Source organism: Pleurodeles waltl, chromosome 6 (genome assembly GCF_031143425.1).
Source record: "Pleurodeles waltl isolate 20211129_DDA chromosome 6, aPleWal1.hap1.20221129, whole genome shotgun sequence".
Taxonomy (NCBI): domain Eukaryota; kingdom Metazoa; phylum Chordata; class Amphibia; order Caudata; family Salamandridae; genus Pleurodeles; species Pleurodeles waltl.
In genome coordinates this window covers 878985114-879013051 of record NC_090445.1, presented here as the reverse complement: position 1 = coordinate 879013051, position 27938 = coordinate 878985114, and the positions used below count along the sequence as shown (strand labels likewise).

General features: G+C 47.3%; 1 protein-coding gene across 2 annotated transcripts in view; it reads left to right on the top strand.

Moving 5' to 3' along the window:
- The window catches only part of HPSE2 (heparanase 2 (inactive)), a 2071112-nt gene that overhangs the window by 1261264 nt on the left and 781910 nt on the right, over positions 1 to 27938 (top strand). For both annotated transcript variants that reach the window (XM_069239663.1, XM_069239662.1), the window contains exon 5: positions 15079 to 15250. In XM_069239663.1, coding sequence (XP_069095764.1) covers positions 15079 to 15250 — 172 coding nt within the window. The remainder of the gene's footprint in view (positions 1 to 15078; positions 15251 to 27938) is intronic.

The window sequence follows — 27938 nt, the reverse complement described above, 5'->3', positions numbered from 1 at the left end:
CCAGGAGGCACTTGCCGAGATCCTGGGAGCGTAACAACATTCCCAGGACACGACGGGCCAGATCCTGGACAATGTGCAGGAGAACAGGCGTCTGCAGGAGGGACAGTACCAGAGGATCAGGGATGACTTGCAGACCATCAACAACACTCTGATCTCCATAGCAGGGGTGAGGGTAGACATGGCCAACATTATGAGGGAGGCAGCCTCACACCAGCGGGCCCCTGCCACTAGCCAGACATCTGAACAGCCTTCCACTTTCGCTGCCGCTATTGTCCAGGAGGCCCCGCCACAGGACTCACAGGCCACCAGCACCCTTATCCCTGCAGAAGGTGAACCACCCCGCAAATGGTCCCTGCGATCCAGACAGAAGCCAGAGACACTTGCCAAGACCCCCACCAGGAAAATGATACTCTCCTGATTGTCACCCTTGTGTCCCACTCAGTCACCCTGTCCACCTTGAACTGCCATTGCTCCCCTTCCTATGCCCCCTTGGACAATGCACCTGTGCTACAAACAGACTGGATCAATACACTGGACTTTCCCCATCATCACCCCATCCCGTTGCACTTTCCCCCTATATGTTAGCACTTCAATAAACACCCTTTGACAAAAATCCATTTGGAGTATGTCATGTATATCAAATATGTATTCTTTGAAACAGGTCCAAACATTGCAAATTAACTGTACATAGAATGAGCATAGATTATTGACCTGTAGCTAGCTGTAGTGATCACACCAGGAGTATATGTCAAGTCACCAACATCTGCAAAATGAATTGCCAGAGGGAACAGCAAGTGGGCATAGAAGTGGGAAATATCAGCATGCCATTGCCACACAGATTACAACCAAAGTCATTGAAATGTAAAGTTACACTGTCCTACCTGTGTGTCATTGGACGTATTGTCGTATAACTGATGTTCTGTTGTCCTCATCCTCTGCCTCCTCATACTCACTGTCCACAGTGTCTACTGCTGCCACATGGGCATCTCCAGTCTCCTCCTCCTGCAGAAAAGGGACATGGCATTTGAGGGCCAGATTGTGTAACATGCAGCATGCCAGTACTATCTGGCACACCTTCTTGGGTGAGTAGCACAGGGATCCACCTGTTAGGCGGAGGCACCGGAACCTGGCGTTCACGAGGCCAAAGGTACTTTCAAATATCCTTCTGGTTTGCCCATGTGACCCATTATAATGCTCTTCTGCCCTTGTCCTGGCATTCCTCACAGGGGTCAGCAGCCATGATAGGTTTGGGTAATAACCAGAGTCACCTGCAAATATTGAGGGACAACATTTAGCCACACACTATCCTATATGGCCCACACCATAACCATAGACCAACGTCTACTGGGTGGGAGCCAGGGCTCACCTATTAGCCACGACCTGTGCCTCTGTAGTTGGTCCATCACATTTGGGATGCTGCTATTCCTCAGGACAAATTCATCATGCACTGACCCAGGATACTTAGCATTGACATGGGAGATGTACTGGTCCGCCAAGCACACCATCTGAACATTCATGGAGTGAAAACTCTTACACTTCCAGAACACCTGTTCATTCTGGCGGGAGGGGACAAATGCAATATGTGTACCATCAATGGCCCCAATTATGTTAGGGATATGTCCCATTGCATAAAACTCAGCCTTCACAGTGGCCAAATCCTCAACTTGGGGGAAAACAATGTAGCTGCATATGTGTTATATCAGGGCAGACAACACTCTTGTCAGCACTATTGAGAACATTGGCTGTGATGTTCCTGCTGCCAAGCCCACTGTCACTTGGAAAGAACCAGTTGCCAGGAAATGGAGTACAGATAGTACTTGCACAAGAGGGGGAATACCAGTCGGGTGACAGATAGCATATGTCAGGTCAGGCTCCAATTGGGCACACAACTCTGTGATTGTGGCCCTGTCAAGTCTGTAGGTGAAGATAATGCGCCTGCCCTGCAGTGTTGCCAAGTCCACCAGGGGTCTGTACACAGGGGTATGTCTCCATTCCCTATTCATCCACAGCAGTAGGTATCTTAGGGACACAAGAGTGAGGAGGCTGTCACAAACTGAACATTGGAGCCACAACACGAGTTTGCAATCTGTAAACTTGTAATGGTCAGTGTGATTTGTTCAGTATGTGTCTATTTCTCCTGTGACACAGCATGAATCCATAGGGCTGCCCCCCCTGAAATGGCGTCTGCCTGTCCTGTGTGGAGGGACAGGTGGAAGTGAAGTAATTCCGCTGATTTCGGGAACCACCTTGCAACTCCTCATTGGTTATTATTGGGCCCTATGGGTTACAGTTTCCAATGGTGATCTACGCCGGTGGTGACGGTATGCACCGCTGCGGATGTGACTGCCATTTTCTATCAGATTTCTCACTTGCTACCTGACCCTCCATAGGAGAGGACCTACTCTGCATGTGCTGCTGTGACCTGTGTCTGGAACCTACAATGGCCCATGTGACTGGGGAAAGGGGCCCAGGCTTTACTTCTGAGGAGTTGGCTAGTGGATGGGGTCCTACCCCAGTACGGACTGCTGTATGGGCCTCCAGACCAACAGGTGAGTACACTGTGGGCACGATGTGTGTGGCATGATTGCATGGAGTTGTGTGTGTGAAGGCCTCGTGTAAGGGGTGGGTGAATTTCCTCTATACGGTGTACAGGTTGTGTGCTGGGCTATATGTGTGCCAATGGTGATTGAAATGGGTTGGGTGGGCCATATGTGTAACAGGCTGGACTGTTTGTCTAATGGTGCTTTCTTGTGTGTATTGCCTCTGCAGGTCGGCGCCCATCAAAAGAATGGTATATGACGTGCCATCGCCAAGGAAGTGCAGACCCTGGGAGTCTATGGCAGGCAGAGCACCCACTGTCAGAAACAGTGGGAGGACCTCAGACTCTGGGCACAGAAGAGGGGCGGAGTCCCAGCTGGGTAGCCTCCCAACGAGGAAGGGGTGGCCGTCGAACCCTGACCCATACTGGCAGTGGCCTATCCAAAGCTGGATGGGCACTTGAGGACGTCACAGCAGCCACAAGGGGGTGAGTACAGTGGCTATCATTACATCTTACGGCTGGTGGGGTAGTATCGGGTGGTGGATGTGTATTAATGGGTGCCCCTAAGCAACACCTGACATATCAGCATAGGTCCTCTGGTGGCTAGGGTTCTGAAGGGATAATCCTGCCTACTGGGCAGGGTTGCGTGGGTCCCAGGTGTGCTGCAGTTGGCAGTGCGTGCCACTTCTCATGCCTTGGTGGCTAGTGATATCAGTGGTGGTGCAATTCATAGTGCATAGGCCTGTTCCCCGTGTCTGAGGGTGTTGTGTATGCCAACTGTGGTGTTGGTGCAGTTATTGACCCAGTGTATCATTTGTCTCTCTCCCCCCCTTTCTTGTTTTGTCATCCTGTCCTTATGTGCATTAGCATCATCTGGCAGAGGAGCAGAGGCACCGGCGACGAAGGGAGCTGCATCCCACAGGACCCAGTAGGCAGAGTCCACCGATGCTGAGGGCACCAGTGGGACGGAGGGTGAGGGAAGGACCATGGCGGAGACTGGTGGGGACAATTCAGACACAGATACCTCCTCCGATGGAAGCTCCCTGGTGGTGGTGGAGGACACTTCTGTGACCACCCCAGCTACAGGTACAACAGCCACCCCCGTACCAGCACCACCCTCCCAGCAGCCCCTCATTGAGTTGCCAGGGCTCGCTCACCCAGGAGGGTTGGCATCGTCTTCGCTCAGGCACCTCAAGCCCTGCCCCAGTTAGCTCTGCTGCCCTGAGTGAGGAGGCTATTGACCTCCTGAGATCCATCTCTGTAGGGCAGTCAACCATTGTGAATGCCATCCAGGGGCTGGCAGCCCAGATGCAGCAATCTAATGCATTCCTGGAGGGCATTCACACTAGATTGGCGGCCCAACAGAGATCGATCCAGGCTCTGGCCTCCTCTCTGATGGCAGCCATTGTCCCTGTTTCTACCGCCCCCCCCAACTACCACTTCCCATTCCCATTCTCCTCTACCCCAACCCATCCTAAGCACACAGCCAGATGAGCATGCACACAGGACAACACCCAAGAGTCTCACAGGCAAACACAAGCACCACACGTCATCCCACATGCACTCACGCTAACACCATACAGTTGCAGACACTACAACATCCATTCCCTCCACTGTCTCCCCCTCCTACTTCTCCTCCCCCTCCACCACCTCCCTCCCAGGCACGTTCACACTCACACCTGCATACACTACATCAGCATCCACTACCAGCATTACCACACCAAGCAGAACACACACGTCACTGCCAGACACCTCCACAACATCCTTGCACATGTCCCCTGTGTCCTCTCCCACTGTGTCTGTACCCCCTCCTAAAGTACACAAACACAAGCACTCAGACACCCAGCAGCCACCCCCTCACAACAGCATACAGCCCATGCAGCTGCACCCAAATCCAGCAGAAACCTCTGACAACCACTCCCTCATTCTCCACTCCCATTCCTTCTCCCTCTTACCGCCCCAATGTCCCTAAGAATCCTTTCCTTTCCACCGTTGACCTCTTCCCTACCTCTCCCCCCTTTCCTGCATGTATAGCCAGGGTATCATGAACCCAACCAAGCACCTCAGCCACACAGTCCACGGGCCCAGTTCCATCCGCACCTTCTCATGGTTGAAAGGATTCCAGGCCACATATGCTGAAGGGGAAGGAGCCTGCACCAGCCAGCCAAAAGGGGATCCTGCACTAGCGGGCAAGAAGGGAAAGGAGCCTGCACCAGCAGGCATGAAGGACAAGGAGCATGCACCTGCCACCCGAAAGGGCAAGGAGCCTGCACCAGCAGGCAAGAAGGGCCAGGAGCCTGCACCAGCAGTTGTCACAGAGCCCCGACCACCAGCCATGGTTGTGTATCCATCCGAGGGTGCAGGGGATGTGCAGGAGCCTCCCACCACCACAACAGTGCAGCCTTCACCGCCAGCAGACGCAATGTGATCCTGCCTCCATGGATGCTGTGCAGCCTGACCACTCCCGAACCAGTGGGGAAGACACCCACTCGAGAGACTGTGACATTGCACTCACCAGGACCAAGCACATGGCATGTGTGCCCCCTCCAGAACCAGTGGGCAAGACACCCACTCGAGAGACTGTGGCCCATCACTCCCCAGGACAAAGCACAGGGCATGCTGCACCCTCCAGAACCAGTGGACAAGAATCCCCCTTGAGAGACTGTGGCCCATCACTCCCCAGGACAAAACACAGGGCATGTTGCCTCTTCCAGAACCAGTGGGCAAGACACCCACTCGAGAGACTGTGGCCCATCACTCCCCAGGACAAAGAACAGGGCATGTTGCCCCTTCCAGAACCGGTGGTCTTGTTTCTGCTCCCGGCTGAGGTGCTCTGTCTCCTCCTTTTTGAGGTGCATGACTATTTTCCAACTGATGCCCCTGCAGTGTTCCCTTCATATTGATGCAGGTGACAAATGGGGCCATGGACTTTGCCCTGTGGCCATGTGGCCCATGCGAACTGAGGACTGGGCAGTGTCCCTTTTTCTGTACATTTGTAGATATCTGTAACATTGGCTAAATTATTATTTAAACTGTGTTGATATTATTACACTCACTTTAGTAGATTTGTTTTGTCCTTGCATTATTCAGCCGATTTAGGGGATTAACTTGTTTTCTTGTGCATCTGGTTGTGTGTATGGGGTGTGTGTGGTGCGTGTGTGTGTGTCACTGTCGTTTTCCTCCCCCCCTCCCTTGTGTGCTAGGCCCGCTGTACTCACCGTCGTCGTCTTCGCCAGTGTGGGTGTTCGTGGTGGAGCATAACGTCGAATATCATCGGAAATGCATGCAGTTCGGGTTCCATGGTGGCGTGGTTGTTCCCTGTGTCTCCAATGGTGAGTCCTTTCACTTCTGTGCTCAGTTTCCACCAGGCTTTTGATGTCGTTGGTACCGCCCCAGAAAAAGTGGCGGTTTGCAGGGTCTTAATATAGTGGGGGAACTTTGACTTCTGCCTTCCTGTAGGCGGCTACCGCTGTGGTGGCTGTTGTTTCCACCCTGGCTGTCGGTGTGGTACATCAGCTGTCTTTCAGAGATCTTTCCGCCATAGTCATAATTTGGTGGTAATTACCACCGGCCTGTTGGCAGTATTACCGCCACTTTATCACCGACCGCCAGGGTCGTAATGAGGGCCTTTATGTTGTCAGTAACTGAAGGACCTGAGTCCTTAGCCCATAACAATTGTGCATGTAAGCCAGTCTGTGACTAGCAACATGAATTTCTATACAAAAATGTCTTGTAAGCAACAGACAGGAACATGCCCACATTGGTGAGGGATTTGTGCATCCCAGAGACAACATTTTGGTGTCCTTAGTCCTGCCCAGAGCATAATTTGGTGATAGTGAGCAATGTGATATTGAAAGGCTACATCACATAGATGTTGTGGTGCCCCATTTTGGGAAGCCAAATTACATCCAAAGATCTTAGCCTTTGGGAGAAGGGAAACAATATTAGCTCTGTACTGCAGTGGTTCAGAGATGTAGCCAGTCCAATGTGTTAACTCATGCTGTTGGAACTCTTTGTTATGGAGTGAAGTGTATAGCTGACAAAGGCATGCATGATATGGGAGCAGAGATGGGGATAACTAACTTCTTGCAAATGTGTGATGAAAGTTGATGTCCAATTGTGTTCTCACAGATACACTATAACTGCTGTGTCTTGTTTTTCAGCACTAAGTGGGTAAGGCGAAGGTGACAGCAGCCACATTGACGGGGATGAAGCAGGCCACTGGGGAGCGGGTGCCGAGACCACCAACACAAAGGGGCCCAGTGGCATGGATGATGAGATGACTGGCTAGGAGAACAGGAGAATATGAGGATACTAGTGACTCAACATCCTCCTCTGTGGCCTCCATTGAAGACCATTCGCTAGTAGGTGCATACCAGGGAAAGACTGTGACACCTACATCTTCATCCGTCCCCCACATTCCCAGCTCCACCCTCCCTCTTGCTGCCCCCCACTTGGCTGTAGCTGCCCCCCCTGAAAGAGGCAGCGTCACCTTTGCTGGAGGCACCTCTTCCCCTCTCCTGGTGTCCCAGACTGCACTCACTGAGGAGGCCGTGGATCTATTAAGATTGATAGTTGGAGGCCAGACCACACTATTGAATGCCATACAGGGGCTGGCTGGCCGAACACCCAGATACTGGATTACCTGCATGACATTCACAGTGCCCTGTATGGCCTACAGCGGTCATTCCAAGTTCTGGCCTCCTCATTGGCCGCAGCCTGGCCCCCAGCCTCATGCCCGTATTCCCACCTTGTCCACATCCCAAATCCATCAACCCAGACCTATCTAAAGAAAACAAAAACATGTGCATGCACCCACAACAACAGCCACATGCAGCACATCCCAGCACAAACAGAGCAAGAAACATATGCACAGACAGACACATGCAACCACAGCACACACCACCACAGTCACACCCCTAGTCACTACACCCACCACTACACAACCACACACACACAGACATGACACCCCTACATCAACACCCACAGACACCACCAGCACACCCTCAGTAATTGCACTCACCACATCTCAAACACACATACCATAGACAAAACACCAATCATCACACCCACCACCACACATGCATGCACCAGCACCCCCACAGACACCACAGCAACATACACTAAAGCCACAGCAGACACACACACACATACTCAACACTCACTCACACAACAGACCAAAAGTAAAAAACACAAATTTACAGATGCAGCACATACAAAAGACCCTCATGCACCCCCACCTTCAATACACACAACAGACACAGCCTCTCCCCCTACCTCCCAAACCCAACACAGTCCTGAAAACCCTACCCATTTCCCTAAGGATAGCTTGCTCTTTCCCCTGGCTCTGACCCCAACCAAACCCCAATCCCACTTCATCCCAATCCCCCATCCCGCAGCCCCCAGGACCTGAAGGAATCGAACCTCAGCGCAGAAGTAACCCCCAAGCCACCCTCTGCCTAGCCCAGGTGGTGGCTGTCCTGAGAAGCCCCCGCTGTGCCTGCCTGCACTGCTAGAGTGACCCCCGGGTCCCTCCATTGTTTTCTACCTGAAACCATACGCCTGCTTTGCACACTGCACCCGGCAGCCCCTGTGCTGCTGGTGTGGTAGCTTTGGGATTGCCTTGAACCCCCAATGGTGGGCTGCCTATGCTCCAGAACTGAGTCTTGTAAGTGTTTTACTTACTTCCTAATCTAAGCTTTACTTACCTCCCCCAGGAACTGTAGATTTTTTGCACTGTGTCCACTTTGAAAATAGCTTATTGCCAATTTTACAAAGACTGTACATGAGATTGCTTTTATTCAAAGTTCCTAATGTATCTAAGTGAAGTACCTTGCATTTAAAGTGTTTACTGCAAATCTTGAACCTGTGGTTCTTAAAATAAACTAAGAAAATATATTTTTCAATATAAAAAACTATTTTGGCCTGGAGTGAGTCTTTAAGTGTGTGTTCCTCATTTATTGCCTGTGTGTGTCCAACAAATGCTTAACACTGCCCTCTGATAAGCCTACTGCTTGACCACACTACGACAATTAGAATTATCTCATTTTGCCACTATCTTACCTCTAAGGGGAACCCTTGGACTCTGTGCACAGTATTTCTTACTTTGAAATAGTATATACAGAGCCAACTTCCTACAGTGTCCATTGCCATGTAGGCAGTCCGTCACTAATTGGTGGGTGCTACTTATGTCTTGGGGGCTTTCTGAATAATTTCATACTTCAACATCACACTTCCACATTATGTAACAGTATGGTGGTATTTATAAAGATTTTTAGGCATGCACGAGTCTAGTGTTGCTATGCAGCTGCAAGTCCAAGGGTAACAGGAATGCCCATGACTTACCTTCTGTTCCAGCAGTGAGGGGGTTGATTTCCATCTTGGACTTGGTCCAGGAGCAATGGGAGGTCTGGTAGCAGTGGATTCATGGTGACAGGAAACATGGAAATAATTCAAAAGGTTTTGTGATTTTATCAGCTGCTAATCCACCAGGTCAGGTGTGGCGGTTTAGCTGCCATAATTGTGTGGGCCGGACTGCACATCATGATTGGCGTAGTGGTAAAAAAGGGTGGTGTCCCACCACCAACTGTTTTAGCCTATGGCACTGTGACGGGGAAATGATTCTTAGCGGTGGCGGAGGACTGTTGGCGGTCTTTCACCCATGCTCCTGCTGACATTTAAATAGGGTAGGTGGGCCATTAAGTCAGCAGGCGGTTTCACTGTTATAAATTCGACGGCTGGACCATTACTGCCAATATCTAAATCAGGTCCTAATATGCTTAACGCCGAACATATAAACTAACATTCTCACCCAACATACACAAAATATTTACCTGTATCCTAAAGGAGACGCCCCACTTTTTGATCTATTTGCAACTTAGGCATTTTTTTTTACATCAACACAAACACAACAGTTCTCTTTACATCAATAAAGCCTAAACCGGCTGTTAGGTCCAATTCTGTTCTAATATCATTCACTGTTAATGTTTTTGTTTTAGGGCATGTGAGACTGCAAACCTATTGAAAGGATACATGCACTGCACTCCGAGATGGTGGATAGGTTTAATCACAATTAAACATGTAAATGAATAGACCGTACTTGTAATTAGTGTTGTTCGTATTTATTATGAGAAATGTAGATGCAGTTGGTGAAACATAAGAATACTGGTTTCTAATTTTTATATCTGATAGAGACTTCTAGCTGCAGATTCCTTACCTTTGAATTCTCTGGTGTCAGCTTCGAATCCGGAATCCTTTCACTGAACAATACCCTGAGTGTGTCATTGGAAGGTGTTGTTTGGTTCCGCATGCGTTGTCGGGCTCCTCGTGTCTTCAAAGGCATATTTGGAGCAGCCTATGACATCACGGTCATCTATATAGACGCCACCTCGGCGCACGTACATCAGTTCTTTTCCTTCCATGCCGGTTAAGCACAGATCTGGGATCGAGCAACCCTTTGCCTTTTTTGGCAAGCCTTTTTTTGACATTTTATCGAGGATTTTTTTTTTCATCTGTGTGAGGGATATGTCCTCTAGGAAGATGGGGTTCAAGCCGTGTGGTGCCTGCTACCGCACGATTTCCATGACGGATCCCCATGAGGTATGTCTCTGGTGCCTCGACAGGGATCACGACTCAAAGTCATGTTCCAATTGTCGGGCCATGGCCCCAAAAGCTTTGAGGGAGCGGCCCCTAAAGCTCATGGTGGCCTGGTAGTCGACTTCAGTTGGCGCGACTCCTAGGAGGTCAAGGTCCCACTCGAGAAGGTCGCAGAACCACTCCAGAAGTCCTCTTCATTCCACTCAAAGTCCTCGGGGCACTCGGTGGAGAGGCACAAAAAGAAGAAGTCGAAGTGGACTTTGACTTTGCCATGCCCATCGGCTGACGAGGCATCTCAGGAACGTCGACATTCCGAGCACGGTTCCTCAGAGCCGTTGCCAGGGCTGACTTTGCGTCTCCCCCCTTTGTGGGAGCCGGTGCGACCCCCGCTCAATTGCAAGAATTTTACAAGGCCTTGCACCTTGTTGTTGTGCGGGCTGCCTCCCCTTAGGCGGGTCTTCGAGCACCGCAGGGTCAGCAGGGGCCCCATCAGATTCGATGCTGGTGGCTTTGGCTTCGGTACCGTTGGGGTCTCCACGATCCGATAACAGTGGTGATGGTAGCCCCATTCTCACTCCTGATGATCCGGAGCCGGAACAACATCATACAACGTCGATTCCGACTTCAACCGGGCCGATTTGGGCCAGATCAGTGCCTGAGGCTTATTTTGAACAGCCAGGCACAGGTGAGGAGTGGGAGGGGTCTGAGGACCCTTTTGAATATGGATTGGAGCATGAACAGGACTGGTATGAGGATCTAGGGGAAGCCAGTGGACTGGAAACTTCTCCAGATGCTGGCATGCTGTCACCTCCTACTGTGGCTAGGAAGGAGGGGGCATCTTATGCCATGGTGGTGCGTAGGGCAGCCGAGGTCTTGGACATAGATTTGCCTACGGTTCCAGTTATTCTCCTGACGGAGGTGCTTCAGCCAGGGGTTGCAACATCAGAGCAGATATTACCCAGTAATATAGCCCTCACAGATGTCCTTCTCGGAACATGGTCCGAACCCGGCACAGGGGCTCCTATGAATAGGACAATCGCCCGCTGCTGTCGACAAGCGCCAAGTGACCCTAGTTTCCTCACTCAATACCTCCCCCTGAAGAGCTTGGTGGTCCAAGCCTCCACTTCCCGTGGTGCCTTCCCTTCTGTTCCCCCAGATAGGGAATCCAAGAGGCTGGACTAACTTGGTAAGAAGATGTTTTCTTCCTCCAGCCTAACATTGAGGTTGGTAAACACCTCTTGCTTATTGGGCCATTTTTCCCATACTTTATGGGATACGGTGGCACAGGTGCTGCCCCAGGTCCCGGAGTGCGTACGGTACACTCTCAACCAGGCTGTCAAGGGTGGGAGAGATATAGCCAAGTTTATCATCAGGTGTGGCTTGGACACGACCGATTCGCTGAGCAGGGCGATTTCCTCGACAGTGGCCCACCGACATCACGCCTGGGTGCATACCACTAGCTTTTTGGGGGATGTCAAGTCGAACTTGATGGACATGCCTTTCAATGGCACACACCTTTTTGGTGAAAAGGCAGATTCTGCGCTGGAGAGATTCAAGGATTCTCAAGCTATGGGCAGATCCCTGGGTCTCTCAGTGCCTGTTCGCCAGCAGTCTGTCTATCGCCCCTTTCGAGGCTTCGGGAGGGGCACACGACCACGCCAACAGCAGGTTAGCCACCGTCCTCCGGCTTCACAGCATCCTGTGCGACGACAAGGTCGTGGTACCTTCAGACCCAGAGGGTCTAGCCAGAGGTCAGCCACCACCCAGCCACCGTCTCCTGCAACACCCAAGCCCTCCTAGTATGGTTCTGAAAGACCATGTCCATCCAGTTGGAGGGAGGATTCAATTTCATCTCCCTCACTGGCGATCCATAACATCGGACAAATCCGTCTTGCAGATCATACAGAAGGGCTATTCTCTCCCATTCCAGTCTTTCCCTACCTCTATCCCTCAAGTAAAAAAACGGCTAGAGGAGGATCATTTGATCTTACTCTGCGAGGAAGTTACGGCTCTCTTGGCCAAGGGAGCCATGGAAAGGGTTCCTATATCAAAAGTAGGCAGTGGTTGTTATTCCTGCTACTTTCTGATTCCCAAAAATAACAAGGGTCTTTGCCCTATTTTGAATTTAAGGGACGTCAACCTATTCCTCAAAAAGGAGAAATTCATGATGCTCACTCTTGCTCAGGTTTTGTCTACCCTAGACCAAGGAGACTGGATGGTAGTGTTGGACTTGCAGGATGCGTATTTTCACATCCCCATCCTACAGGCGTTACTTGCGGTTCAAGGTGGGCCACGAGCACTTTCAGTTTACCATGATCCCCTTCGGTCTCACCAGTGCCCCTCGGGTGTTCAACAAAGTGATGGCGGTCTAGGCTGCTCATATGCACAGGTTAGGTATTTCAGTCTTCACCTACCTCAACGACTGGCTATTGAAGGCTCCTACATCCCAGGCTCTCTTCACCCACCTTCAGACTACGGCGGACCTACTGCATTTGCTGAGGTTCACTATAAACATGCCAAAGTCACACCTGACTCCCTCTCAGAAGCTCCCTTTCATCTGAGCTGTTCTGGACACAGTGCAAATTCAGGCCTATCCTCACGAGAAGCGAGTCCAGGATATTCAGGTTACAATACCGATGTTTCAGCCTCTATCCTGGATTTCGGTGAGACAGACTCTGAGTCTGTTGGGACTCATGGCTTCCTGCATGCTGTTAGTCAGACAGTCTAGATGGCATTTGAGGGCTCTGAAAAAGGACCTGAAGCTCCAGTGGGCACAGCATCATGGAAATCTTACCAGCACGGTTCAGATCTCAGAGGGAACTGCAAAAGACCTGCAGTGGTGGGTAGTGAACTGCGATTGGGTCAAAGACAGATTCCTCTCCCTTCCCCAACCAGATCTCACAGTAGTGGCAGATGCGTCACTTCTGTGATGGGGCTGCCATTTGGGAGAGGCAGAGATCAGGGGCCTCTGGTTTCCTGCAGAATCTGGGCATATCAACTTATTGGTGCTCAGGGCGATTCGGCTAGCATTTCTTCCTGTTGTGAAAGGGAAGTTAGTGCAGGTGTTCCCGGACAACATTATAGCAATGTAGTACTGCAACAAGCAGGGTGGTGTGGGGTTGTGGACCCTTTGTCAAGAGGCTCTGCGTCTCTGGACATGGCTGGAAGAGCAGGGCATAACCCTGGTGGTTCAACACCTGGCAGGTTCTCTGAACGCCAGGGCAGACAAACTCAGCCGTCGATACCTAGCGGATCACAAATGGTATCTCCATGCAGAGGTGGCGCAAGGACTCTTTCAGCAGTGGGGAGAGCCTTGGTAAGATCTGTTCACCTACGCAGAGGACGCGCACTGTCAGCAGTACTGCACATTGGAGTTTCCAAGGCAGCAATCACTCGCGATGTTTTTCATCGCGAGTGGAATTCAGACCTCCTATACGCATTTCCGCCCATACCACTTCTGCTCAGAGTTCTGAAGCAGATCAGGAATGACCGGGGCCAAGTCATCTTAGTGGCTCCAGGTTGAGCACGGAGAGCCTGGTATCGTGAGCTACTCAAAATGAGCGTCAATCCTCTGATCAGGCTGCCCCTTAGGGAGGATCTTCTGTCGCAGCAGCAGGGGAGGGTTCTCCACCCGAACCTGTCAACTCTGCACCTTCATGCGATTGAGCAGCTGCAGTTGATGGCTTTTGCCCTTCCTCCCGAAGTCTGTAAGGTTATTTTGGCAGCCAGGTGTCCCTCCACTAAGACGGTATACACCTGCTGTTGGAAACACTTTGTATATTATTGTACAGAAAGGTCTATTGACCCTCTTTCTGCTTCTATTTCTGACATACTTCTTTTCATTCTGTCTCTAGCCCAGCAGGGTTCTCCCTTAGAGACTCTAAAGGGCTATCTTTCTGCCTTATCAGCATTTCTTCGGCTGCCTGACCAGCCTTCCTTGTTCAAATCTCCCATTGTAAATAGATACTTCAAAGGGCTTATACATATGTTTCCCCCTACGCCCTTTATTATGCCTCATTGGGACTTAAATCTTGTCCTCACATTACTCATGTGTGCTTTCTTCGAGCCTTTACACAACTGTCCCCTCCGGCTGCTCACCATCAAGACAGCCTTCTTAGTGGCAATAATATCTGCCAGGAGGGTGAGATGCAAGCCCTGTCATCAAGGCCACAGTATCTCACTATCCATCCAGATAAAGTGGTTTTCAGAACTCATGCCTCTTTCCTCCCCAAGGTGGTGACCCCATTCCATCTGGGTCAGGATATCACCCTGCCCACTTTCTTTGCTCCACCACATCCCTCTAAGGAAGAGGAGCGACTCCAGCTACTGGACCCAAAAAGAGTGTTGTCGTTCTACCTTGACCGCACAGAAGAGTTCCGGGTGAATGATCAACTTTTTTTCATCATTTTTACCAGACATCCCATTTTCCTTTAAGAAAAAAAGATTGTTTTATTTAAAAACAATCACAGACCCCAGCAGTCCACCATCCCTGTGACTGTGAGCAATTTTAGTGAATTACAATTTGCAACCTACCTCATGAATATTGATGAGGTAGCTCTAAATGCAACCCACTACGATTCTGGATTCTGTTTACAGATCTATTAGTACATACGTTTGTTTAGAAAATCAAAAACAATTTGACGAAAGAAAGAAAAAACGAGTTAGCTTGACATGATTTAAACTCATTTACCTGTAGTTCGCTCATAAGTGAGCATCATGATATCACTCAAAAATGAGCATCATGATAACGTATATTGTTGAGTAGTTTAAAATGCTTAGTAAATAATCTAATTAGATATACACTTTGTTTCATCTTATCTAGTTAATTTGTACATATTTATTTTCTTTTTATATTACTCTTATAGCGAATTGAGTTTCTAGTGGATTACTTGCTCAAATCAGCTGCAACTACACTGATTAATATATGTCTGATATTTCTTCAGAGCCAAACAACTATCGGACATTAGTTGGCCGTGCAGTGAATGGTACCCAATTTGGAAAGGATTACATGCAACTGAAGAGTATACTTCAATCCATCAGATCTTACTCCAGAGCACCCATTTATGGACCTAATATTGGCCGACCCAAGAAGAATGTAGTAACGCTCCTAGATGGGTATGTAAAGCATCTGAACATTTCCTTTTACACACAGGTTCACTGGTGTAAATTAAATATGTATAGATTGTACTAATCTTCTGGTTGGAATGAAGAAATCCATCCTATTAAATTTTCTGAAGTTTGAAATGTAACACCTTCAATGGTGTAATTTTAAATTATAGTTGTAAGAGACATGGCATCAAATACTCTTTAACATGACACTACAATAATTGGCGTAACATCACAGTATGTGTCATAACATGAACTGACATCATACTGCCATAGACTCTTTGGAAGGAATTCCAATGAAGTTGATAAAATATAACACACTTGCTTTTAATAATAAAATAACTGTAACATTGAACAGAAGCCGATGAAGCCTAATTTATTTACCAATCACGTTTTAACTAAGGTATTCTCAACCAGAGCTATGGATGCTGCTGAATATGCTGGTGTGCTCGCATTGTATGCCCTAGATCCTTTTTTTACATGCCACACAAAAGGGCCATGAGATGCCCGGAATATTTCCCGATATGGTAGTGCATTTTGCCATCATATAGGTTTACCATGATATGATAGTTGCTGTCAAAAAGCTAGGGTGATACAAAATGTATCTGTGCGCTACCACCATATGTCAGCGAAACTGTTGTATGCATGTTAGGCGGCATCTTGAACCTACGTAATATGGATGTTCTGTCATTTTGTGTAACCAGTTGTGTGCATTTCTGAAACCACTACTATCCTCCTGTGTGCCTCATGCACAGGCCACACAAAATGACCGTTCGGTCCATTGCAGGGCATTAGCACAGGTTACAGTGCTATAGTATACTCCCACATTTTCAAACAAAAAAGAAAAATCCAAAATGAACCAACTCTTCATCCCATCCGACTGTGGGCCTGAGACAGAGAACGGTGGTAGTTTATAATCAGGCCTATTGGAAGGAAGCAATTGATGATAAAATTGTAACAAAAATGGTTGGTTACAATATACGGCAAGGAAATGCAAAATACTGACAAAGGAAAACAAAGTATAGGCATATAGTGGTACTAAAGCCAAGTCATGTAAAATGTCATGCGGCATTTTTTCGTACTGTTTAAATAATTTAAAACAGTGATGCAAAAGTTATTTTAGTGCTAAAATACATTAACTTCTTATTCAGTCTATTCCAAAAGTTAATCGCCAAGAATTAGTATTTTTGTCTCACACTGACACACAGGATGACTGCATTGTTTATTCTACCTTTAAGAATAAAATAAATTGTTTAACACATACATAGGTTTGTAGAAAAGAAGCCAACATGTGCACATTTTTCGAATAAAAGATGTGTCTTATTTATTTGGTGCATCCTATTTATAATCTGAAATGTTAGTTCTGTTTTTCTCTGTTTCGCGTGTGTAGATTTCCAGAATATCGCAGTGCATTTCATGTTCAACACCTACAAGTACAACTGGGACTATTTAGGGATTCAAAAATGGAGCCTTAAAATATTTGCAATATGTGTGGTATTTTTGGAGGTCTGAGGTCCTAATTACAAAAGTAATTGGAAAGATTGAGATATGTACTGCAACCGATAAACACCTATACCATAGCTTGCAGTATATACAGAGTGTGGTAAATATTTCACATTCTGAGTTTTCTCTGGAAATGAGGAATAACGTGCAACATTGGTGTTTCTGTGCTGACTAACACATTTATTAGAATTTACTTTGTTTTCCATTGGTATATTTTGGTATGTTTGATCTGATGGAATTTATCGCCATATTTGTAGGGGTGCTGTGTTTACTGAAAATAGTGGAATTCTGGTCCAGCTGCAAGGACGAGTTGGTGCATGGATCGAAATATATTCCCCACCTAAGTGGCATAACGAAACTTAAAGGGTGGGCCCCTGCAAGGGACATGAAGGGCCCCACCTGGACTCAGTCAGGAGCTCTCAGGCCTTTTGTTCTGTGGGGGCTAATGTTACGCCAATGACACACCTTTAATTAGGGACTGTCTGTTCTTTTGAAATGAATGCTGCTTTTATACCTTTGTCTGTAATGTGCACAGAAATTTGTGTGAGAAGTGAAGCAAAAAAAATGTAGCCTTCTCAATTATAATACATTCCCATTGGCGACAACATCGTGCCCTTATCAATGTGGAGGTCGGTGGGTTTACACAGGCTGGCTTGGCCCACAATAACAATATCATAATTGTGAGATATGATCTTAGACTATGCCTTCTGTACATTATTTTAACTCTGTGGTCTGAAAATCAGTCATCGGAATTCCACAAGAAAAGATAACAAATTCAGAATTTTTGATGAATATTTTAGCTCACTTTGCCACATTTCTTTGAATTTGTTTTGCTTTCCTTCCAGTGTTCAATTATGTTTACTTTAAAAAATAAATAGGGCGCCCAAAAATCCCATCCACGTGTGACCTGTTAAATCAGGGTTTTTTGTTGGAGAAAGCATTTTCCATTTGCAAACTGAAAATATGCATAAAAATAGTTGTGAAAAGGTGTTGATGACAGATGGCAAATCGAAATTTGATGTTTTCATATTTTAAGCAGCTAAACAAATATTTTTGGAGGTTCAGTTCCCTTAAAAATGTTACCCTGTGATTTTCAGGAAGCCTTCCAGCTTTCAAGATAGCCATACAACTGGCACAGTAATAGAGCTCCAACCGAATATGATATACATCAATAAGCAGAATGTTGGGCTGATTATTATTAGTAGGTATGATTCAACAGAACCCCTCCCCCCAGCAGAAGAGAATACCTCTACCAGTCAGAGAAGTTTGAACACACAAAAACTCTTGCCTTCTCCCACCATACCAATCATGAAGACAGGAAGCAGGGAGAACCATTATCCAAACCCTTTATGATTAAAACGAAAACGAAGAAGTTGAATAAATAAACAATCTAGGATAACAAATTATGTCTCCCAATTCAGAGAGAGGTCAAATTTAGACTTTAACAAAGATCCTGCCATCAGAGGCACCCAGTAAAGCGGTATACATGCTACTGATCTGAATACTGTGGCCAAAGTTCAAGATGAATCGTTGGATTTACCTAACATGGTAAATAGCTTGCGTGAGCAACATTTCATAGCAACTACGTTAAATAATCAATCAAGTTGACTAATGAGAGTGGAAAAAAACACACTATAGTTGACTTATAGATTCCCATTACAACTTATTGCTAAACGAAAATGCATAAGACAACTAAGGAGGAAGAACCATTCCTAGGCGTTTGCTCTATGCAGGGCTATGTTGTAGAACCCTCGGAAGGGAGAATGCTTAGTTCAGTGAACTATCCAAACACAGTACCCAAACATTAGTGCTAGGGCTAGTTACTTGACTTCCATAAAATTTGTATCCTGAGATAATCACCCTGCCTAAGAAGAAAGGTGGCATTTGTGAGCTATGTTTCAATACTAAATTTGATTCTGAAGGACATTATGATAGCCTCAAAGTAAGGAATTTATTACAATATTTTTTGCAAACTTGAAGGCCCAACCTTCTCCCTCCTTGCCCAGGATGCCATTTTGATTGATTCCCAGGTTGTCAGTTGGAAAACTCTTTGGCACTCCTTAGGGGTTGGGCCAGCTCGTGCTGAGTGTACTGTTTTCCTGTAAGTTTTATTTTGTATTCAAATGTAGTTAATTCAAGTATCCAAGTGAAAAGAGAAATTCAGTTCTGCGCCATGATGAGCTTTCTCAAGACTGTAAGTTTAATACAATCTTTGTTTAGTTATCGACATATATTGTCTGCATGTGATAAAGACTTCTAACTGCAGAGTCTTTATCCTTATTATTCCCCAGCATCAGCTAAGAATCCTGAACTTTTGCTGAGCAATACCCGTTGGGTGGTGTAGTTCGGATTTGCGTGGCATCGTCACCATCATTGGAGCCGTTCGTGATGTCACAGTTGCCTATAAAGGCACCCCCCAAGCACACGTACGTCAGTTCTTTTCCTTCTGCACTGGTTAGCGCAGATTTGCAATCAAGCCTCCCTCTGTTGTTTTTGACAGGCCTTTTATGACCTTTTTGTTTAAGATTTTTTTTTGCCTGTGTAGGATGTTTTCTAGGAAGATGGGGTTCAAGCCATGTGGTACCTGCCATCGTGCCATGCCCATAAGGTATGTCTTTGGTGTCTGGACCGAGACCACGACTCGAAGTCGTGTTCCGACTGCCGGGCTATGGCTTCATACGCTTTGAGGGAGCAGTCGCTGAAGCTCATGGCGGCCTGGGTGTAGACATTGGTCGATGCGACTCCTCAGAGGTCCCGGTCGAGGAGGAGGTTGCGGGGCAACTTCATCTTGCCCGTCAGCTGACAAGGCGAGTCGGGAACCTCAATGTTCCAAGCAAGGTTCCGCAGAGCTGATGCCAGGCCTGACTTTGAGCCTCCAGCTGGAGTGACCCTCGCTCAACTCAAGGAGTTTTACGAAGTCATGCACCTCGTATTTGAGCGGGCTGCCCCTGCTGGTGCTCCTTCAGGCCCCGCGGGATCAGAAGGAGCCCCATCAGATTCCACACCGGCAGCTTCAGCAGCAAGTGGGGTCTCTTGGATCCGATATTGGTTCAAGATGATGCAGAGTCACACAGTCAGCTTCCTCTGTTGTCGTTCCTGACATCGATACTCCCCGAACCACTGTCGCCACTGGTAGTGCAAGCCCCATCCTCATATCTGATGAGCCGGAACGGCGTCGTACTATGCCAATTCCGGTGCCAAGGGCTCCATCAGGGGCCAGATCATTGCCTGAGTCTTAGTATAGTCAGCCAGACATAGGTGAGGAATGGGAGGGATCTCAGGACCCTCTTGAGTGGGAATTGTAGCAGATGGACGGATATAAGGAGTTAGGAGAAGCCACTGTACTGGACACCTCCTACCGTGGCTACGGAGGAGGGAGTATCTTATGCTTTGGTGGTGCATAGGGCAGTTGAGGTCTTGGACCTAGATATGCCTACGGTTCCAGTCAGGACTAACCTCCTGATAGGAGCTTCAGCTGGGAGTTACCACATTGGAACTGATGTTACCCTTTAACAAAGCCCTCACTCATGTCCTGCTGGGCACGTGGTCCAGACCCATGACAGAGACTCCTGTAAATAGGACAATTGGCCACCACCAGTGCCCATCTTCAAATGATCCTAGCTTTTTCACCCAACACCCTACCCCAGAGAGTCAGCAGTATTGCGCATTGGAGTTTCCAAGGTGGCAATCACTCTGTGACGCTTTTCATCGTGAGTGGAGTTCAGGCCTTGTGTACGCCTTTCCGCCCACACCACTTCTGCCCAGAGGTCTCAAGAATATCACAAAACAACCAGACCCAGGTAATCCTGGTGGCTCCGGACTGGGCACGGAGAGTCTGGAATCCCGAGCTCCTGAAAATGTGCATCGATCCTCCAATTAGGCTGCCTCTTCATGAAGATCTTCTGCGGAGCAGCAGGGAAAGGTTCTCCACCCAAACCTGTCAACTTTGCGCCTTCATGCGTGGAGATTGAGCTGTGACAGTTGGTGGCTTTTGACCTTCCTCCTGAAGTCTGTAAAGTTATTCTGGCAGCCAGGCATCCAGGCATCCCTCCACTAAGACCAATCAATCAGTTTTTATAAAGCACAATTACTGACCCTTGAGGGTCTCAAGGCGCTGGTGGTGGGTCGGGGCCTCATTCGAAGTGCCAATGTCTTGAGGTTCTTCCTGAAGATGGTGAAGGATGGGCTTTGTCTGAGGTGCTTGGGTAGGTTGTTCTAGCTCTTGGCTGTGAGGTAGGTGAAAGATCTTCCTCCGGTTGAGGTTTTCCAGATGCGTGGAATGGTGGCTAGTGCCTGCTGGGTGAATCGGAGGAGTCTGGCGGGGTTATGGAAAAAGATGCAATGATTCAGGTAGGCTGTCCGATGTTGTGAAGGGCCTTGTAGGTGTGGGTGAGTAGTTTGAAGTTGATTCGCTTCTCCACCGGGAGCCAATGGAGGAGTCTTAGGTGTTGGGAGATATGTTCCTCATGTAGGAGGTTCAGGACAAGTGTGGTGGTGGCATTTTGGATGAGTTGTAGTTTCCTGATGATCTTTGTCGTAGTGCTGACGTAGAGTGTGTTGCCATAGTTGAGCTTTCTTGTGACTAGGGTGTGCGTGACTATCTTGCAACAGTCGTCCGAGATCCATTTGAAGATTTTGCAGAGTTGGCGGAGGGTGTGCCAGCAGGAAGAGGTGACTGCGGTTACCTGTCGAGACTTTGTTAGGGAGTCGTCGAGGATGATTCCCAGGTTGCGGGTGTGGTCAGTCGGAGTAGGTGGGATGCTGAGCGATGTGGGCCACCAGGCAGAAGTGGAGTTTCCGAAGATGATGAGCTCGGTCTTGTCTGAGTTGAGCATGAGGCAGCGACGGCTTTCATTCCGGTGTGAAAGTTCCTCTTAGCTTTATCCGGGTCTTCAGTGAGGGGTATGATGAGTTTTATGTCATCGGCGTATGACACGATGTTCATTCGTGGCCTTTGACGATGGCTGCAAGCTGGGCCATGTAGACGGTATACGCCTGCGGTTGGAAACGCTTTATATATTATTGTACAGAAAGATCTATTGCTCATCTTTCTGAGATCCTTCTCTTTATCTTATCCCTTGCCCAACAGGGTTCTACCACGGGCACTATCAAAGGCTATCTTTCCGCCTTATCGGCGTTCCTTCAGCTGCCTGATCAGCCTTCATTATTCATATCCTCTTTGTAAATAGATTTCTCCAAGGGCTTATATATATGTTTCCCCCTACACCCTTTGTCATGCCTCAGTGGGACTTAAATCTGTCCTCAGACAAGGTGGTACTTGGAACTCATGCCTCTTTCCTGCCCAAGGTGGTGACCCCATTTCACCTGGGTCAGAACATCACCCTGCCCACCTTCTTTGTTCCACCGCATCCGTTTAAAGAAGAGGACTCGATTGGCTGGACCCAAAAAGAGCATTGTTGTTCTACCTTGACCACACCAAAGAGTTTGAGATGGATGACCAACTCTATGTGGAGTACATCAGAGCAAAGAAGGGTTGGGCTGTGCAGCAGCACACTATTTCACACTGGGTCGTTCTCTGCATTAAGATCTGCTACACACTGGCCAAGAAGCAGCCGCTTGAGGGGTCATTCTACCAGGGGCATAGCTGCTACCACTGTGTTAGTACAAGGTGTTGCAGTCCTGGATATCAGTCAGGCAGCAATGTAGGCTTCATTGCACACCTTTGCAAGATATTAGTGCCTGGACAATCAGGTCTGTAGAGACGAACACTTTGCCCGTTCAATCCTACAGAACTTTCTAGTGTAAAGAGGATCTGTCCGCAGCCCACCACCTAGGAGGTTATGGTTTGGGTATCTATTCTAACGTGAGGAATCTGCATAGACGATTGTGACATAACGAACAGCTCCAACGACGCTGACGATGCCACCCGTCATCGCCGGCAAGGCTAATGCTCAGCAAATGTTCCAAATTCGAAGGTGACGCCGGGAACTTCTAAGGTAGGGAATCTGCAGTTAGATCGAATCTCTACCAGAAAATGCGCTACCGAAGGTAACTAACTTGTGCTTCACACCTCATGTGAGCCGTGATATTATAAAGGTGCTCTTGGACCTAATTCTAATTCCAAAGAAATGTGCCCTTATAACGCTTTAAAATAACTGAAATTAAGAATAAAAGATGAAGAAGTAATAAGGTTGTTTTAAATACATTTCAAACTAAGGTTCCAAAAGAGTAAGCATAGAGTTAGCTTGTAACGAAATTAGATAAAGTTAGATGTCATCCACTGGCAAACAAGAAAGTCCTTTGTACCTTTTTAGAAAATATTCAGTAACATAGAGGTAACCAGCAGCTGCATTTAGAAGTCTCTTCAGGTTTATTACAAGGTTACATCTTCTAAGGACCATCCCATCCACTGCCTTCAAGCTGCTCTCACTGTTCACTTTTAAAATGTCACATTCTGCCCTAGAACCCCTGGAAGGCTTCTGACATGTTACCATTCCTTTTGACATAAGACTATTCCATTCCATATAAAAAGACACATACACCTCCCTCTTATGCAAACAAAAAATGACATAAAACAACAATTGAACCAAGATACATTCTCCACGCTAACACTATGGCCCTCAATAACCGCTGAGGTTGCAGGCGCCAGAATACCACCATTGCTGGCAGTATGTTTGGCTCCCTATTTTACCTTTTCCACTGGGACAGCGGACGGTAACAGTGTTACCGTCCGCTGGCCCAGCGGAAAAGTCACATCAACATTGCCGCCGGGCAGTGAAATGCGCGATGGGGCTATGCCTGTGGGCCCCTGCACTGCCCGTGCTAAGTGCATGGGCAGTGCAGGGGCCCCCAGGGGCACTCGAGTGCCCTTACCGCCAGCCTGTCTATAGCAGTGTCTACCACCATGGACTGCAGCACTGCCCTGGCGGATTACGACCGCTGGGACTGCCATGGCGGTATACCGCTGGTCCCGCTAGTGTTACCGCAGTGGTACCGCCACGGTCAAAATGTGGTGACCAGTACCGCCAGCCTGTTGGCGGTATGAACGTCACTAAAGCACTGGCGATCACCGACCGCCAGGGTTATAATGAGGAACTATATGACTACACATATCAACATAATATTGCTGTGAATTGTTCTACACAACTTAACTATTTTCCACTGTATTCTTCTAGTTATCTGGATGTCTTTAAGATTCCCTGACTCTTCCTTCTCAGTTCACTCGCTCCACTCCATCACACTCCTTACTGGTTACCTTGTCTTCCTTCACACCTCTTACCACCACCACTCTGTTCAAATTCCATACTCTTGAGTCTTCAGTCTGCAGTTTTTACAGCATTCCTAAACAATTTCAAAGCTTTAATGGGATCAAAGAATGTTGCTTCTTGACTACTCCCTGGTTTTCTGACACTCACCCAGTCACCCACTTGTACTTCAGAGACTTTCACTCTTCTTCTGTCATCAAACCACAATTTCCTTTTTCCAACTTTTCCAGTTGTCTTTTTCTCCAATCTTTCCTGCCTTCCTTGCCCACAAAACATTTCACATTCACATGCTGTAGTCATCACACTGTTTGGCTTTCTCCCTGTAAACAACCCAAGAGGGGCTTTTCCTGTAACTGAGTGGGGAGTCAAATGATACATTTACATTTTCTTGCATACTTCTTCCTTCCATTCCAACCCACAACTATTAGCACGTTGAATGGTCTCCTTAAGAACTCTTAAATCCCTCAACCATTCAGTTGGCCTCTGGCTGATAAAGTGAATTTTTCTTGTATATCATACCATTTTTCACAAGAAATTCCTCCATTTCATTAGAGATGAGCTAAACTCCACTGTCCATCAGTAATGTTCCTGGAACTCCTTCACACTCAATCAGTTCTTTTAAGAAGGCTATTACATGTCTTGTCCAGATGCCGTGATTGAACATAACTTATGGCCACCTTGAATCCATGCCAAGTAGTACTAGGACATACATCTTTCCTCCTTTAAAATGTTTGGGTCCCAAAGTATCCAATACTTTTTCTTCACATGCCATCAGGCAGCTTTCTTATAACCATTAATTGAGTCCTTGATTTAAGGCTTTTGTCACTCACCATACAATGCACACACTCCCTCAAGAATCTCTCTGCCTGCACATCCATTCCCAGTCACAAGTATACCATTCTCAAGTGTTCTTTAGCTTTTCACATCTTAGACTGGCCCTTATGTGCTCTCTTAATGAGAACTTCTTGCATAATCTCCAAGGGTGTCACTGTGTCCTTTCCTCTGGATCTGCACGTTGCTGAACAAAAGGCCCACCTTCCGGTGTCACCAACTCAGAAAGCTATTATAGCGCAGAGTTATGATGAAGCTAGTCGGGGGAGAAGGGAATTAGGGTAGGGAACAGCAGGGAGATAGATCTGAAAAGAAAAGGTTAGAACAAATATACATTTACTCATTCATAGAAATATAACTCATCAATAGACTCTTGACTCAAATGCGTCTCCGAACTCTGATGGAGACCCCTTTTGAAATGAGGGCAAAACCCCTTCTTTGAATCATGGAACAAGAATAAACTACAACCTCAGAACCAAGAGATGGCAAGAGCTTTAGACCATGATCATCATGGAAAAAGAATAAACTACGACCTCAGAACCAAGAGATGACAAGAGCTTTGAACTATGATTATACTCAGAATATCAATCCTGTAACATCTATGCATTCATAACATAAACCTTTGATCATGACCTAGAAAATCTCAAAGAATTAAATATGCTTTTCACATATGCTTTCCAAAAAACAATGAAGAACTATGATTTGCTTATCTTTAGAAATACTTTCACATTCACAACTATAAAGGCCGAAAAGTTTTTACTTATTAAACTTGAAGCGCTTTACTTATAACACCAGAAAGCGCTTTTACTTGTCTTGCCCGAAGCGCTACACTCGTTATGCTAAGGGGGCGCTTTACTCATGTGGCCTGAATTACCTTGATTGTTGCACCAAGAGCCTTTTACTCCTGTGGATTGAAGCGATTTGATTGCCGTGCCAAGAGCGCTTTTCATCTGTGAACTGAAGCGCTTGAATTGCCGTGCCAAGAGTGCTTTACACCTATGGACTGAAGCGCTTGAATTGCCGTGCCAAGAGCGCTTTACATCTGTTGGCTGAAGCGCTTGAATTGCCGTGCCAAGAGCGCTTCACATCTGTGGACTGAAGCGCTTGAATTGCCGTGCCAAGAGCGCTTTACATATGTGGACTGGAGCACCTGATTTGTCGTGCCAAGAGCACTTTACATCTGTGGACTGAAGCGCCTGAAGCGCCGTCCTAAGTGCGCTTTAGATCTGTGGACTGGAGCGCCTGAGTTGTCGTACCAAGAGCGCTTTACACCTGTGGACTTAAGTGCTTGAATTGCCGTGCCTAGAGTGCTTTACATCCGTGGACTGATGCGCCTGAATTGACGTGCCAAGAGCGCTTTACATCTGTGGACTGAAGTGCTTGAATTGTCGTGCCAAGAGCGCTTTACACCTGTAAACTGAAGCGCTTGAATTGCCATGCCTAGAGCGCTTTACATCTGTGGACTGAAACGCCTTTGATCATCTCGCCTAGGCCGCTGTAACCTGGAAACTGAAAACGCTTTGCTCGTTGTGCTAAGGGGCGCTTTACTTCTGGAAGTAATAACTTCCTCCAAAATTGAAGTCATCAAGGCCTTCATGCTGCGAGTACGACCTACTCGTTTTTTTATTCACCATGGAAACAAGGATACTTTGATCGGATGCCACTCTGCCATGCAGGAACTCTGCTCTTCTTCAGAGAATCCCCCACGAGGTCTGACTGCATCGAAGTCTTCAAAATACTGAGCAACGTGATTGGGTGTGGTTGGGCTTTATAGGCCTGCCACACCCCAAGATGGCTGCTGCCTCTAAAAACATGGGAATTGTAGTCCTTTCATGGAATAGCACAGATAAGTGCATCTTGTCCACCAATGTCCTGAACCTGCAGCTCTATGATCTTTGCCACAGGGCAGACGACGCTGATGGCCACCTGTGGAGCAAGAGGGGATGACAAATGGTGTGCAGAAAGCACCGCAGAGCTGTGCAGTAGAGTATCGGGCGGGACCTGGACCGCGCATGGTCTTATTCCTGACAAAGGGAACTAGTCTCAATCCCTGACTTTCAGACAGTTCTTCCCTCACGTCTCTGTACTTCCTATACTCCTCCTTAATATTGCTTTTCTTACCCCAACGAGAGTTCAACTGCCTGAACACCTTTTGCAGCACATTTTCTGCCTCAGTCGCTGTCCACCACTATTCCTCTGAAAACGCACACCCTTCAGTTTCACACACAAGTATGTCTTCTTCTTCCTCCTTTCCTCATCTTTATCTGTGACCAAACTAGACATTGAATCCGGCACCACATTTATTACTCACAGAATGTATTACACATTGAGTATATACTTTTGAAGTGCCACCACCCACTTGCTGATCCTCCCAGAGACTGCATGTATACTTTTCGTAGGACAAATCTCTCTAAAGGCCTTGTGATTAGTCTTTACTACTAAAGCCTGGCTCCGGGGAAACCTTTTCATCTTCCTTATAGCCCAATAAATGTCTAAAACCTCCCACTCAATTACTGAGTACCACATTCCAGCTCCCTTCAGGCTACTTGATGCAAACATTATCGTCCTTTCTTTTACACCAACACGTTGCATCAGCACAGCTCCCACACCCTTAACACTAGTATCCATGATAATTGTGGGTCTTTCATTAGGGTCAAAGCTCTTAAGTTTGGGATCTATCTCCAATCTTGACTTTATCATTTCAAACTCCCCCTCACATTTCTGTTCCCACACAAATTCTGTACCCCTCTTCAAAAGTCCTCTCATTCTCCCACGCCTCATAGCAAAATCTGGCACAAATTTATAATAATACTCTGCCATTCCCAAAACATTTTGCAATTCCTCCTTGTTTGTAGGTGATGCCAGGTTTGTGGTAGCCTCCACTAGACTAGCTTTAGGTATAAGACCTTCCACTGTGATCTCATGCCCCTAGTACTCAATGTGAGATTGTCTGAACTTACATTTCTCTCCTTTGATCGCAAGGTTCACCTTTTCCAACCTTCTCATAACTTCCTTCGCTCGCTTGCTATGTTCCTCCATATCCACACCATAAATCAAGATGTCATCTTGAGAAATCTTGATTCCTTCTACCTTCAACACTTTCCCTATTAATGTCTGGAAAATGGATGCCGTGGACA